The sequence below is a fragment of the Nyctereutes procyonoides genome, unplaced genomic scaffold (genome assembly GCF_905146905.1).
Source record: "Nyctereutes procyonoides isolate TBG_1078 unplaced genomic scaffold, NYPRO_anot_genome, whole genome shotgun sequence".
Classification (NCBI taxonomy): Eukaryota; Metazoa; Chordata; class Mammalia; order Carnivora; family Canidae; genus Nyctereutes; species Nyctereutes procyonoides.
The window spans coordinates 5826106-5842643 of NW_026575146.1; the positions used below are offsets into that span (position 1 = coordinate 5826106).

Genomic DNA, 16538 nt, shown 5'->3' on the forward strand with positions numbered 1-16538 from the left:
GAGGGGCAGTAGGAGAGGGTGAAGGAAAGCAGACTCCCCACTGAGCCTGATATGGGGCTCTGTCTTGGACCCCAAGATCATGACCTAAGCCAAAACCAAGAATCAGACACTTAACCAACTGAGCCTCCAAGACACCCCTGACTAAACAAAGACTTCTAAAGAAAATTCGCTATGGAAAGAAAAATGCCTGTTGGAGGCACTCTTTTTGCAGAGTTGGAAGAATTAGACTTGCATTGTGTTATCTTAGGACTATGAACCAGTGTCTATAGCTTAGTAACTTTTTGGATAAGTGGTTTCTTTCTGCAAAAAGCTAAGCCATGCTTGTCTTTTGTGCATTCCCTATATTGACATTATTTTCTCTGCAGCATCTCTTTAATTGAAAAAGAATCAAGAGTTTCTGCTGAACACTTGCCTAAGAGCTAAGAAGCCTATGAGCCCTGGCACAAAGAGGAGAATTTCTAAGGAAACTTTGGACAAACTGCAGTTGGTTTTCTGTGGTTGAGGTTCCCCACTCTTAGCAATGATGCAGCCACAGATCTCCACCTTTCTTCTTCATATAGGCTCACCATTGTCCCCCAGACACGTTTTTGTAATCTTCCTCAGTCGGATCTTGTTATTTGGAATGCCCTCTAGGCTACCGCTCAGCTATAAATCCTACTCACCCTGCAATCCAGTTCATGCGCCACCTCTTCCAGGAAGCCTCCTCAGACCAGGTCTTCCATAGCTAGTATTCATTAATCTTATGGTTTGTATCTTCATCTGTAAAATGGGGAAAATAATAGTACCTATAGCACAAATTTGTTGTTAAGATTAAATAACTTAATTCATATAGGGTGATTAGAACCTGCTAGAAACATAATAATAACTAACACAGTTTGGCTATTATTATTAATTACAAAAATCTGATATTTTAAAGTTCCCTTGGTTTAATGTTTTCTTTTTTTCTTTGCTTGCTTCTCTGTTTATGCTTTATCTCCTCAAGAGAGGGAGAAGAGTAACAAGGGTTTGTGGCTGGAGAGCATCCTTGTTCTTGATGCATGTGTAGTTATGTGCAGATGGTGTGTTGCACACTGAGGAGTGTACAGAGAACCCAAGATTAAGTTCCCATAGACACAATGACCAGGGATCCACGAGACTGGAAACCAGTGACATTTTAATCTTATTAAAACCTTGTTCTCTCATTTGACTGCACAATTCCAAGGCAGAGAAACAGATCAGGCTGGCTTATGATTTACCATCATCGCAATATGGGCATTCCAACTCAAAAATGTTCCTGGAAGCAGCCCTACTTTTAGCAGGGTAGTGAAAGAAGAGGATCAAATATAGCCCAGTGGTCTTCTAGAGCCAAAGCTCAGAGAGTTTGGCTTTCCAAGAGAGTGAATTCCTCAATCCCTGAAATAAGCAACAGTCCTGAAGATAAATGGCACTTCTGCCAAGGTGAATGGTAACACCATACAAAACTCATAGGTTCATATGCCTTTTATGATTCTATGAGGCATTTATAATCACAAGAAATGGTTGAATTGCTAATTAGGGGTCACGGAAGTTAATGAGGATTCCTTCCATCCATCCTTTTTTCCTTTTAATAAATACACTTCTAACCTCAATTCCTTCCATGATTATTTGAATGTTCTAGTAGGATACAGACCTGCTCTCCATTCTTCCTACCTCTCATCCCCAGTTGGCCAGCCATAGAATAATGAGATTTGACTTACTGAACTTTATTCAATTCCTTCATACTAGAAACTAACCTTTCTTTCAACAAATATTTATGAAGTGACTACCAACTCTCAGCACTGTCCTAGGTGCTGGGCAAAGAGCAGTTAACAAATGAGATAAAATCACAGCCCTCATGATGTTTGGTATCCAGGGAAGGAAGATACACACCAAATGAAAAATACCAACATTTCAGATTATGATAAATTCTATAGAGAAAACAAAAGGAGGTGAAGGAAATAAGGAAGGTAGGTATGTGTGTACATGATGTATGGGGCAGTCAGTGAAGACTGCTTTGATGAGGTACCACTGGACAGAGACTGGAAGGAAGTCAAAAGGCAAGCCATGTGCAGACCTGGGAAAAGAACTTTCTAGCAGAGAGGACCACAAATGTAAAGGATCTGATAGAGGAGCAAGATTTGCTTGTCTGGCAAACAACGATGAGGCAGGATGCATAGGGAAAAGTGATAAGAGATGAAGTAAGGGAGACAATGGGGCCAGATTGCATAGGGCCATGTAGGACATCCTAATGACTTTGGCTTTTCCTCTCAGTGTTGTGGGAGCCATGGGCAGGTGTAGAGAGGAGGAGTTACATTCTGGCTGCGGTGAGGAGGGCGAATAGAAGGTAAGAGGCTAGGAGCAGGAAGGAGGAATGACAGGGACTGCTGGTGGCCATTTGCCACCTGTATTTTCTTATTTTAGTCCTAGAACCCTGATTTTTTGGTGGTGGCAGTGTGCCCAGCTAAATCTCTGTTTCTTGGATCTCCTTTAGAACTGGACCATAGTCCTGTGACTGCATTCTGGCCAAAGAACTGTAAGAAGATGATTGGTAGCATTTTTGGAACAGTGCTTAAAAACAGCCTACTCCATTGGGAGGTCTTTTTTCTTCTTTTGCTTCCTCCTGTTGCCAGCTGGGAACATAAATACAAAGACTGGAGCCCCAGTGGCCATCTTGAATCGCAAGGTGACCTTTAAAACGATGGTGGAACAGAAAGATCCGGTAGCTCCCCGACGAGTGCATGAAGATGTCTTACCAACTCTGCACTGCCTATTTCTGGACTTGTTTCACATGAGGGAGAAATGCACTCCCATTCTGTTCAAGTCATTGCTATTTGGGATTTTTTAGTTATATATGGTTGAACCTAAATATAACTGATACAGGAGCCCGTGGCAATCCTCCAGGTGAGAGAGATGGTGGACCAGAGTGGTAGCACAGGAAATCAGATTCTGGTTATGTTTTTGAAGGTAGAGCCTTTATTTTTATTTTTTTTATTTTTTTGAAGGTAGAGCCTTTAGATTTTGCAGATGGCTTAGACATAGGAGTGAGGGGAAGAGAGAAAGTAAGGAAGACTTCTGGGTTTTGCAACAAGTGTCTTGTTGGTGCCATTAATTACAGAGATGCAGAAGGCTAGAAAGAGAGCATGGCTGGGTATAAGGTGGGCTTGGGCAGAATCAAGAGTCCAGGGCAGTGGCAAATTGGCCTTGCTCAAAGCAGGGAGGGACACAGTGAAACAGGAGGGTAGGGAGAGAGCATGGGCCATACGCCAGTGGAAAAATAAGGGAGCTCCTGTCCAATGCTTCCATTTTCTCAATAAAGTACAAGGCCAGGTCATCAGCTGAGACTGAAGGGATGGAGGTAGAGGGTGGGGATGGGAAGAGAGAGAGAGAGAGAGAGAGAGAGAGAGAAAGGAGGGTGAGTAGTCATTTTAGAGCATGGGATTGCTGGGCAGCAATGAACGAGTTTCGCTACACATCTGGGCTAGTTTAAAGTGAAGCAGTCAGCAGTACTGTGTGTCTTTCTGCAGTCCAGTTCCGGTGACACTGCTGGGTTTCACAAGGTTTGGCCAGGCAAGTTCGTACTATGTAAACTGAAAGGAACCAGAGAGTGAAGGGGTGATTGCAAGACAGGGATCACAAGGAAGGATCAGGAATCAAAACTGGAGAAGGAAGCAAGTGAACACACAAGAGGAAGGATGGACTGAAAAGTTGAGGGTCCTTGAAAAGGCTGAGAAATTGCCAGAGTGAGGGGACTCAAGGAGCTAAGCAGGACCGAAGGTGATGGTCAGAGGGTGCTACTGCTGAAAAGGAGCGGCTCCGATGAGACAGAGGACAAGTCACTGAAGAGAAAAGGAATGAAGAAGCTCGAGATATTGGAGGGGAGGTTAAGGTGTTAACTAAATCATATTCAACATAAGACTAATAATAGAACACTGTTGCCAAATTCCTATAATTAGTTGATCTATTAAGTGGTTTCAATAAAGATACCATTCATCAGTGTATTTTAGGTTAAAATTTTGTTTTTCTTTTTTGATGGGACTTATAGGACTTCAAAGAACAAAGTTTTATGCCCGTATCTATGTCTCTGTTAGGTGAAAATTCAAGGCATTTTTTTTTTCCACATGAAACTTCTTTGTATCTTGGTTTCTTCTCCTTCCTGCATTTTTGAAGGTGTCCATTAATGTGATCTTTGAAAAACTGACCTGCTTTTTCTTTCTAAAATTCTTCACGTCACAGTGTGTTTCTTCTAAGCTGGGTCTGCCCCTTGTACCTGCCTCACAACTTTTTCACAATGGGAAAAAACCATTTATTACCATATTTACTTACTTTTACAGCTGTTTATTTCCTTTCTTCCTGCTTCATCTCCCTGTTAAATCCCTCACTCTTGCTCAGATTCCTTTGTTGCGGGGAAAGAATTGGAAGGTTTCCCAAATCATTCTGGGAGAGAAGTCTCTAGACCCCGGGCAGGCCTTGTGAGCACGCGGGATCTTGCACAGTACATCTAATGAAAAACATTCATATCACAGGGCTGGGCCACAGGTACAGGTCCCATTTGTCAAAGGTGGTCTCTGAAACATTATCAGCATTGCTTTGCTCTCCCATCCCTCAGTCCCTCTTCATTAACTCAAAAATTATTAATTGAGAGCCTATTCTGGGCTACTCAGTGTGGTGATTAAAGTAATTCGCATTAATGGGCAATGACTGATTGGCTTAATTCTCTCAGGGGCATTCACATTTCTCAGATGTGCATATTAATCCACAGAAATCTCTGATTCATGGAATAAATGTGAAACAAACCATTAACAGTCTATTTTGGATTTTTGGTGATAGAACAAAGGGGCTGCCCTTTGCTTGGGGTCCCAAAGCAGCCTCTTGGTCTCTGAGAAAGTGGGCTAGGACAAAAGAACTGGAAGGTAGAGCTTATGTGTGTGTGTATGGCACTACCCACTTCATTTGTAACTCCCTCCAGTTTATGATCTGTGTGTCCTCTTCACTCATTTCAAACCACGCACAATTTATATATGGATTATGGCTAAATCATATTGTTCTTAAATTAGAAGCTCTTGATCTCAGGATCCTATTCCCTAGTTTTCCACAGAAAAGTTTTCAGATATCCACCTTTAAAAAGATTTTCAGGAAAATCAGTCTTAGAATCATAGAGGCCCCTGGCTGCTGATTTTTCCTTGCAAAGGGGTTGTCGACTACCAGAATGTCACAGTGACAGGGGAGCCACAGATGAGAGGCACCAAAAATCCAAGGCTTCTGTTATTCAAGGTGGCCTGGGCTCAATGAGCTATACATCTCTTTCTCCAATCACTATGCAAATAATGGGGGGTGGAAAAAACCCCAAAACCCTAGCTGGGAGATAGTGCAGTGCAGTGGTTAGCATAGTAGGCTTGGGGGTCAAAGAGATATGAGTGTGGCTCTCCAACCCACTCCTGGTAGCTCTGTGTCCCTGGGCAAGTCCCCTAAGCCTCAGGTGGTGGGACTTCTATATAAAGCAACAAATGATTCTTACTGAAAGTGTGGCTGATGAGACCAGCCCTTTCATGCATCTCCCACCCCCATCGCCAGATCTGTGTTCCATGCCATCTATGTACTTTGGATGGGGTGGTGATGGTGTCTCTTTCAGGTCCAGAAGCTTCCCATGGAAGGAAATGGGTATGCAAGGCCCCTTTCCCTACAAATCTGCTAGAGGAAGGACCTCCCTGAGTTCTCTCAGTACCACCCCGGTGCCTCTCTGGTCGCTATGCGGATGAGCAGCTCTGTGGAGGAGTAGCTGAAGAGCCAGGGCGAGCAAGAGGAGAGCGTCCTCTCCCCTTTCTCTTCTAGGAGTCGGCCCGTGAGCCTGGCTCCGCGGGGGCATGTTTCATTATAGTCCACATCACTTGCCGTTTGACCAACTCAGTAAAGGCTTGAACATATACACCCAAGTACCTTTTACTGGCCTTTTGTAAGCAGCTCAGGATACAGAAGGAGAATCAAGTTTCTGAAATGAAAAAAAAAAAGTACATATATATGTATATAAAATGTATATAATATAGAGAGAGTAGAAGTGGTGCTTCTTCCTGCCGGGGACTGTTTACGAGAGGGAAGTCAGCGGGGCCCCCAAGAGGTCGCTGGTGGCGCAGAAACTGAGGCCAGATTGCAGAGAAAGGGGGAAGGAGAAAAACACCCAGAAACTTTCTTCCTAGTTGTGAATAATCGCCGCCCCCCCCCCGCCCCCCGGTCAGAGGCAGTAACGTGACACCCGGGAGAAACCCGGAGACCCGAGCGCCGAGAGGGAGGGCCGAGGGGGGGAGGAGAGAGGGCTGCGGAGAGCCGGAGAGGGGAAGGGGAGGAGAAGGAGGCAAACCCCTGTCAAGGAGGTGGAGCGAGGGGATGGTGTCCGCCTCCTGTTCCTCCCTGCCGTCTTTTAGAGGAGTCTGAATCGGGACAAAACACGCCGAGACCGCCGGACACAAAGCCGGGGGGTCCGCGCTGGCGCTGGAGGCGAGCCCCGGCGGCCGCGAGCGAGCCCGGGGCGCGGCGGGGCGCGGCGGGGCGCGGGGCGCGGGGGCGCTAGCGGGCGCGGGCGAGGGCGCGGGCGCGGGCGAGGGCGCGGGCGAGGGCGCGGGCCGAGCGGGGGCCGGCACCTCGGCCGCTCGGGCCGCGGCGGCGGGGACCATGCCGAGGAAAGTCTCCTGAGCCCGGCAACTTCGGCCCCTCCCCGCCCCCACCCGGCTGCCCTCCGCGCGGCCCTGCCCATGTGCAGCCGGCCGGCCGGGCTCTGCTCCTCGCAGGCGGATGGGTGACCCCTTCCCGGCTCGGGCAGGCTGTGCGAGGCGGCGGAGCAGGCGATGAAGAAGAAGCAGCAGCAGCATCCCGGGGGCGGCGCGGATCCCTGGCCCCATGGGGCCCCTCTGGGGGGCGCCCCTCCGGGCCTGGGCAGCTGGAAGCGCCGGGTCTCCCTGCTGCCTTTCCTGCGCTTCTCCCTCCGGGACTACGGCTTCTGCATGGCCGTCCTGCTGGTCTTCTGCCTGGGTTCCCTCTTCTATCAGCTCAGCGGGGGACCCCCTCGCTTCCTGCTCGACCTGCGGCAGTATCTGGGTAAGGAAGGGGGCGGGGGGAGAGGGGCGCGCCGGGGACTTGTGGCTCTGGGCCGGCAGCCGCGCCCCGAGGCTCCCAGGTGCGACCCGGGCGGCGGGCGGGGGGGAGGCGCTGCCGGGGCGGGTGCGGGGCAGGTACCCGGGCGCGGCGCCGCGAACGTCCCGCGCCTCTGCCGCCGGCTCGGGGCGGAGGGCGGGCGTGTGTGCTCGTGGGCGTGTGCGAGCGCGTGCTTCCTCCCCCGCCCCCGGGGCGCTGCCGGTGGCCGCAGTCCCGTCTCGTGAGCACCCGGGGTCGTGCGGGGCTCGGGGGGGCGGTTAGCTCGTCCCCCTCCCCCTCCCCCCATTCGGCCGGCTGCGCCCCGCGGGTCCCCCCAGCCGCCCGCCGCCTCGGTGGCCCAGGGGCAGCTTTGGGGCCCTTTGCTGACCTGGGCGGGCTTGGCTTCCGCGGCAGCGAGGGGGGCGCGGGGCGCGGCTGCGCCGGGGGTCCGGGGGGCCCGGGGCCGCCCTAGGGCGCGGGTCACCTGCTTTGACCCGAAGATCCTCTGCGCTGCGTGTGTCTCAAGTCAGAACTTTTTTGGGGAGTGTGGGGGGCTTATGGGTGGTTTCTTAGAAGCGAGGCCGCCTGTTGGGGGGAAGGGGTTGCACGGGGAGGGAAGGGCGGCTGCACAGAGGGCGCGCCCCGCAGCTGGGCGCGGGGGCCCGGCGAGCGCACGCCCAGGTGCCGGGTCCGCGGCTGGCGCGCGCCCGGCCGAGCGAGGCTGCAAGTGCCTCGCACGTCGTGGCCAGAGCAGGTCGTGCGGGCGCGGGCGGGGGGGGGGGAGGCTGCGGAGGCGCCGGCGGCCTGCGAACGTCCGAGGGGATGAACCTGAGCCCCCGGCCGACCCCCGGCATCTGCCCGACGCGAGCGGGGGCGCGAACGGGAGCCTCTCAGTCTCGGGCCAAAAGACTCCGGTCGGCTGGAAGCTGCCACACTTAACCTCAAAAGTCCCCTAGTCGCAGAAGCCACAGGTCTAGATCGCAGGCCGTTTTCGAAGGAAAAACAAACAAAACAAACACACACACAACAACAAACCAACCCCCTCAGCAAAGTGACAAAAGTCCTGGAGCGTTTTGAAATATAAACGCAGATAAAATGATGTCCTTTCCCTGTAGAGAAGCTGAGATTTTCAAAGGTGTGCAGACTTTGGAGAACTATGGTTCTGTCCGATGTTTTAAGGGAAATTAAAGGAAAATATTGTCCAAGCAGATTTCCAAAGTACAATCCTTAGCATCAGGTTTCTTAGAGGATTTGGGATAACATGCACGTTTATTAGGTTCTCAGATCTCTTCTTTCCCAGAGTTCTGTATTTTGGAGTGTCCATAGCTTCATAGTTTCTGAAACACCTGCTAGAGTTACAAAGCTAACTTTTTTTTTTTTTTTTAACATTCAACAACAGTCACCGTTAATTGGCATTGGGAAGTGTTTTTGAAGCCCAGAGGTCTATAAAATCTGATAACAAATTCTTTGTTGGAATTCCCCTTAAAATTTGGAGGCTGGTGGGGCTCAGGGAAAACAGTGGATGGGGAATGAGGGTATCTGTATCTAGTGCCCTCAAGAGCACTTGGCTTTAGGCAGGGCAGTCAGACATCCTAGGCCTTAGCTTTTCATTGGTAAAGTTAGGGGCTGGGCGAGGTTATATCTCAGATCTCCACCCAGCTCCTGAAATGCTGTTTTCTGATCCCTTCTTGTGGGCAGGAAAGCCTGAGAGGAAAGAACAAGGGCCCTACTGAGGGTGAGATCAAGACACTGCAATAGCTACCATGTTAACCTTTTGAAAATTGAGCCAAAAGTGTATTGCCCCCAGAATCGAGTGCTTTCATTCTATGCTTCAAAAAAAGAGGCCTGATGAATTTGGGGGTGCAGGTGGTAGAAGGGTGAATTCCCTCAGGGGAACTGGGAAACCTGATGGATTGAACACTGCTCCTGTTACTAACTCATCATTAAGTTTCTGACTGACATGATGGGTTTAAAAAAAAATGACATCACTGTGAACTGGAAATAGGACACCTTGGCCAAATTTGTTCCCTGTTGTTTTGTTACACAAATATAATGATTTTGGGGAAAAGTGCGCTTGTGGTCTTTACGAGGGTCTAAAATATGCCCTTAATAATATAAGGCCAAGGTATCTGCAGAATACTTACCCCTTGTTTCCTTCATTCTATTATTTTAGTGTCTGTCAAAACAAAATTTGTGGTTAGTAAACATATCCTCTCAATTTCCTGAGTTAGCCAATTTTAGAGGCAAGCATTTTTCTTAAATATAAGTTTATCTAAAGTCAACATTTTCCAAATCAAAATAATATTTATAGCAAAAAAATTTCTTGACTGGATATTATTTTAATATGCTTATATAATATTAAACACCTGACACACAGTAGCTGCTTGATATGGCAAAAATAATTGAACCTATTTTATCAAATAAGTCGTTTGATAGTTAACATATTGAATATTCTCACAGTAAAGGCAGGAGATATGACCATTCATGATAAATGATAACATGTATTGTTGTGTTCTAGTAAATGCACATGCAGAATGAAATTGTATCCACATAGCAATCTTACGGGTAGGTTTGATTGTTGTTCCCATTTTTTTGAAAGATTTTATTTATTAATGAGAGACTCACAGAGAGAGGCAGAGACACAGGCAGAGGGAGAAGCAGGCTCCATGCAGGGAGCCCAATGTGGGACTTGATCCCAGGACTCCAGGTTCACGCCCTGGGCCAAAGGCAGGCTCTAAACTGCTGAGCCACCCAGGCGTCCCTGTTGTTCCCATTTTTTTTTTTAATTTTTTTATTTATTTATGATAGTCACACACACAGAGAGAGAGAGAGAGAGAGAGAGAGGGAGGCAGAGACACAGGCAGAGGGAGAAGCAGGCTCCATGCACTGGGAGCCCGACGTGGGATTTGATCCCGGGTCTCCAGGATCGCGCCCTGGGCCAAAGGCAGGCGCCAAACCGCTGCGCCACCCAGGGATCCCTGTTGTTCCCATTTTTGATGTGGGAGAAATGAGAACACAGAGATTCACAGACTTGCTGAAGGACACACAGCAAGTAAGGCAAGACTTGAACCCAAATCTGTCTGATTCAGGCACCTCCTGTATAACCCTACCAGCAGCCAAGATGCAAGGGCAATCTAAAGAGCTGACTGGCTAAAAATAATCATTTATTTGCATAAGTTCACTTTCTTTGATACTTTTGTTCTGAGTATCTTAAGGTGCTAGCAGAGAAGGGAAAGAAGTCAAGCAGCTGGTCTCTCTCTCTTTTTTAAAGATTTTATTTATTTATTTGACATAAAGAGAGAAGAGAGCACAAGCAGAGTGAGTGGCAGGCAAATGGAGAGGGAGAAGCAGTTTCCCCTCCAGAGCTGGGAGCCTGACAGTTGGGAGCCTGACAATGGGGCTTGATCCCAGGACTCTGGGATCATGACCTAAGCCAAAGGCAGACGCTTAACTGACTGAGCCATCCAGGTGCCCCTAGCTGGTCTCCTCTTAACTCCACCTTCCTGTTTTTATCTCTGGGTACAGGCACGCTCATCTCTCCCAGAGCCACTCAACTGGAGGTGATGTCAATTATGATCTGAAATTCCTGATCTTTCTGTTATTCCCTTAGCAATTTGTTCTTTGTTGAGGCTGGTAGTTTTCAGTGTGCGGTCCCTGGACCTGCAGCATCATCATCATCTGGGAAACTTGTTATGAATGCAGATTCTCAGGGCTCACTCCAGACCAACTGAATGAAGGGCCTAGGTCTCAGCAATCTGTATTTTAGCAAGTCTTCCAGGTGACGCTATTGCAGGCTGAGGTTCGAGAACCATGGTTCCAGAGTAAAGCTTTACTGTCAGGATGCCTCTTACACAGTTGAGCAAAAGAAAGGAGATGAGAGAGAGGAGATTCAGCAAGTATTTTAAAGGTGATGTACATGGTTTCATCTTTTACATTGCAACTCTTAAAAATGCATCTGCTTTGCTGTTTAAGTCCCATTGTTTCAAGGGAAGGACCAGCCAACAGCTGCAACTCCAGCTGGCTTTAGACTCTCTGAGGTTAGGAGATCCGTGGAATGGGGTGGAGCTGGCAACCATAAGGAATAGTAGGGAAAGAAAGGGAAAGGAGGCAGTAATGATGCTTTCTCTTCCCATAGAAGCTGGGTCAAAGAGTTCTTTCCTAGTTTGTTTGGGAATGGGCAAAGTCTATTCTCCTTAAAGATACTTTCTGTTGCAACAGATCTGAAAAAAAGCAAAGTAAATTGGGAGTGGGGTGGATTATGTGGGAATAACTGTGGTCTTGATTTTTCCCTCCTTGAAATGGGTAGAGGAAGAACAGGAGCATACGTGGGGTAAAATGCATGGGTTTGGCAAATGCCTGTCCCTAAGCTTGGGGACCATAGTTTTTCCAATTCGGTGAAATTATTCGCTTTTTTTGAAGTGGCGTTCAGACTTTGATTTGCTATGGAAAGCAAATAAAAATCAAGTAAAATCTCCCCCAGAAATTAGGTTATGATACACCCTCTGCCAGTAGTCTCATTACTTATGAGCTGTGGAAATATCAGAAACTTGGAATAACACTCGTTACCCTGATGTAAACTGAATGCACCAGATGGCTTACTACAGATCTTATACAACTGGCAAATTCTAATGATTTATCATCAAGCCTTAGATATGTGATTTAGCCTTTATGGGAACTAAACTTTTTGGGTCGATCTCAAATTGACATGCTTTCCTTTCCATTTTTAAATTATACTTTCTTTTTTTTTTTTTAAAGATTTTATTTATTTATTCATGATAGTTACACACACACACACACACAGAGAGAGGCAGAGACATAGGCAGAGGGAGAAGCAGGCTCCATGCAGGGACCCCGACATGGGATTCGATCCTGGGTCTCCAGGATCGCGCCCTGGGCCAAAGGCAGGCACCAAACCGCTGCGCCACCCAGGGATCCCTAAATTATACTACTTTCAATAGAGAAACACTACTTCTATTTCAGTTTTCAGAATTGCCATTCTTTATATATTTCTACATGAGCATGGCAGTTTTGAGTCAAATGAGAGAGAAAGAGATGGAACTTTATAGAATTTGAAATTCCCCAGGTTTAAATGAATATAAAGGAAAAAGTGAAAATAGAGATCCAGATCCGTTACAAAATCATTTCTTTCAACCTTAAAAGTCAAATTTAATTTTGCTACTGCACATCAGGCACGGTTTATATATAGTGCTCTGGGCCCCAGACAGCAATCTAGGAAATGAATGCATTAAATATGATGTGATCAATAGAAATCGTTGACATAAAAAGAAAATGGCATTCTTGTCCATAGCTGCAAATGTGTCTTATATAGGGTTGGCCCCGGACACAGTAGCACTGGTATTAGACGAAGGACAGAAGATGGAATTCAGCTACGGCAGACTGTTCTGTAAACACATGGCATGAATGGTGAAAAGCACTCTGCTTTGTAAACTATTTCTGATGTAGACTAGTCTCAGTATGAATTGTTTAGAAGTACATATAAATATGTATTATCTGGATACTGTCTTCCCTCAAATTCCCTGTCATCAATCCAGGTTTAAAACACTAGTTGGCTTTGTGTTTGAGAAACCAGAACGAAAGTGGTCAAGCTTGTTGGGTCCCAGAAGAAATAGTATCTTTTGCTTCCCTTGAGAGAAGCTCAGGAGCAGATACTGTAGCTTGCCCTGCAGCTGTCCTGATGGAGAGCAGTGATGGACAATGAAAAGACATCTTATTTGACGGCCTGTGGCTGCTTGAATTGTTAGAAGTTATCACTTGCTCTCTTTGCTTTTCTTTTTGTTTTTGTTTTGCAAGATGTAAGATTTGACCACAAATAAATGTTGTCTTACCATATTGATTTTTGTTATAGAAACTCAGCTTTAAGCAGTGGTAGCTATAAACCCTTTCATTTATTAGAAATGGAGACAGAAACATGGATATTCCACCAAAAACTCTTATTTGCAAAAATCAAACACATGTAGCAACTGTTGGGTGAGAAAAGTCCAAATGAAGCACATTTCGGTATTGCTATTAATTTTTAAAACAGTTTTGTTGAGATATAATTTAAAAAACCATACAGTTCACCCGTTTAAAGCTTTTAATAGTTTAATAGTTTTCAGTGTATTCATAGACAAGTGCAACCATTGCTATTGTGGATTTTAGAGCATTTTCATCAGCACAGAGAGGAAGCCCATACCCTTTGGCTGTCACCTCCTTATTCCTCCATCTCCTCGGCCCTAAGTCAATTCTAATCTATGTTCTGTCTCTATAGATTTGCTATGCTGGACATCTCCTAGAAATGAAGCTGTATGATATGTGGTCTTTTGTGACTGGCTGCTTTCAGTTGGCATATTGTTGTCATGGTTCATTTATGTTGTTGCATATATCCCTACTTCATTCCTTTTAATAACTGGATAATATTCCACAGGATATACTGCATTTTGTTTGTCCATTCATGTGTTGATGAGCACTTGGGTTGTTTCCGTCTTTTGGCTATGCATGGTGCTTCTGTGAACTTTTGTGGGCAAGTTTTTGTTTGAATACCTATTTACTGTTCCTTGGGATATATACTTAGAAGTGGATTGCTAAGTCATATGGTAATTCTATGTTTAATTTATTGAGGAACTCCCAAGATGTTTTTCATAGCGGCCTCACCGTAGAACATCCCCAACAGCAACATATGAGAGTTCCAGTTTCTCTACATCCTCACCAACACTGGTCATTTTTCATTACTTTGATTACCCCCATTCCAGTGGGTGTGAAGTGGTATTTTTTGTGGTTTTGTTTTGCATTTCACTAATGATGAGTGATGTTGAATGTCTTTTCATTTGCTTATTGGTCATTTGTATGTCTTCTTTGGAAAAATGTCTATTCACATCCTTTGCCCATTTTTAAAAAAGATTTATTTATTTATTTTAGAGAGAGTGAGTGCAGGGGAGAGGGGCAGAGAGAGAGAGAGAATCTCAAACAGACTCCACCCTGAGCATGGAGCCCACTGCAGGGCTTGATCTCATGATCCTGAGATATGGCCTGAGCCAAAACCAAGAGTAGGCTGCTCAACTGACTGTACCACCCAGGCACCTACTAGGTCCATTTTTGAATTGGGTTGTGTGTTGTTGTTGTTGTTGTTGTTGTTGTTGTTTTTGAATTTTAAGGGTTCTTTATGTATTCTGGATACTAGATCCTTGTCAGATTTGTGTGTTATTTTTTTTTAAGATTTCATTTATTTATTTGAGATAGTGACAAAGATAATGATAGAGCATGAGTGGAGAGGAGAGGGAGAAGCAGGCTCCCTGCTCAGCGGGGAGCCTATTGTGGGGCATGATCTGAGACTCTGGGATCATGACCCCAGCCGAAGGCAGATGCTTAACCAAGTGAACCACCCAGACACCCCCCACTTATATGATTTTGCTGCTTATTTTGAAGTTGCAAAAGATGGTATTGGCTGAAACACAATATGTTATGTATTGTTCTCTATATTATAGGTGTGCACCTTCTAAAGGGGCACCTTAGTTTCATACTTTAGTCACTTTCAAAGTGCTAAGTACAGTATCTGGGTATATAGTAAATTCTAAATAAATTCCTAACAATTAACCAAAAAGAAGGATCTCTTCAAAGGAACCTTGGGAGTCTTGTTTACAGTTATGGATCACTTTGAGTAGGAAACCTTTTGGTTATTTACATTTAGCTCTCATGTATGAAACTTCATGTATAGCTAGCACTAACCCATTTTATAGATGTCATAAAGATTACTGTGACTTATATGTGAAATATGAGTGTAGCTAGTTTTATTTTTATTTTTTTAACGATTCTATTTATTTATTCATGATAGAGAGAGAGGCAGAGACATAGGCAGAGGGAGAGGGAGAACCAGGCTCCATGCAGGGAGCCCGACGTGGGATTCTATCCCGGGTCCTCCAGGATCGCGCCCTGGGCCAAAGGCAGGCGCTAAACTGCTGCACCACCCAGGGATCCCGAGTGTAGCTAGTTTTAAACAGCAGGTTATAGTACAATTTGTGTGAGTATTTTTGTCCTGTTTTTGCTCACTAGAATGGAGCTGATGAACTCAGCAGGAGAAAACATTTGGGTACATCATGTTGCTTAACAAGGTAATACAGGGTCAGTCACCAAGGAGATCTTGAGCATTCTCATAGAATCAGAATTCATATGCAATTCATTTTTTAAATTCACATCGTGGTATAACATACAGAACAAATATACACAACAATATTATGTATATTTGTTTCTCTTTAGTAAATTAACATGAATTTTAGAAAGAAATATTAGTTGTTTTTCGAAAAATATTAGACATGTTTAGCATGTTTTAAATATATGTATTATCTGAGAGAGCATGAGCACAATTGGGGGGGAGGAGCAGAGGGAGAAGCAGACCCTTCCCCCCTGCCCCATGAGCAGGGAGCCTGAAGTGGGACTCGATCCCAGGACCCTGGGACCAAGAGCTGAGTCGAGGACAGATGCTTAACCAACTGAGCCACCCAGGTACCCTAAATATATGTATTTTCAAAATGAGAAGCTTTAAGATAGATACAGTCAATTCTATGCTGCTTGGGAGAGGCTCAATTTGAATAATTTGCAATACTCTCATATTGAAAATGACCTGGGAGCCAGATAGCTGTTTAGTGTTGAGGGTATGCTGCACCTCTGGGTCCGACTGACTCAGGGTCTGTGTCAGTTTCTGTCATTTCCCAAAGATAGCCGCTGGCTCATTTTTCTTGTCTCTTGTTATATGACTGTGCTTCCGCTATGGCCTCTCTGCTGATGGTTTAGGAAGCTCAAATTCCAATGATAATCTCTGAACTCCTGGAATTAGTTCATGATCATGTCTGAAGTTGTGATAGTCTACTTTGTAGTGTGATAGTTTGTGGGCAAACTCCTTGAAAGGAGTTCAGCACCATCCATCTCTACTCTGACACCCCTCCTGGGTGCTCTGCACAGGCCCTCAGGAACTGTTGATTCAATATATTTGCTAAGCAGACTGTTCTTTGCGAGGGTTCTACATCCTGCTTTGTTTGGTCTGTATTTTAAGTAGAGAAGATGGAGAAGAAGAGTGCCAGGAAAGACCTTTGCTCAGGTGATGTCTATGGCCTGTCTCCTCCTGGCTGTTGAAAGCATAGGCTCCAAGCAAAGATAGTAAAGCTACCATGACATAGAGTTCTGTAAAGATTTCAAGGGGTTTAATTGTCCACCTCTTACCTCTGGAGATTTGGAATTACATTTATGGAGTTCTCCCTGTAATTTTTAAAAGAGATTTTATTTATTCATGAGAGATACAGGGAGAGAGAGGCAGAGACACAGGCAGAGGGAGAAGCAGGCCCCTTGCAGGGAGACCAATGTAGGACTTGATCCTTGACTCCGGGATCACACCCTGAGCCAAAGGCAGACGATCAACCGCTGAGCTACCC

The 16538-nt window shown here is 45.8% G+C and overlaps 1 protein-coding gene across 1 annotated transcript in view; it reads left to right on the plus strand.

The window, feature by feature from the left end:
• The first annotated feature begins 6589 nt into the window (after positions 1 to 6589).
• UST (uronyl 2-sulfotransferase) overlaps positions 6590 to 16538 on the plus strand; it is a 294242-nt gene continuing 284293 nt past the window's right edge. Inside the window, exon 1 of the mRNA XM_055311642.1 lies at positions 6590 to 7083. Coding sequence (XP_055167617.1) covers positions 6834 to 7083 — 250 coding nt within the window. The 5' untranslated portion in view covers positions 6590 to 6833. The remainder of the gene's footprint in view (positions 7084 to 16538) is intronic.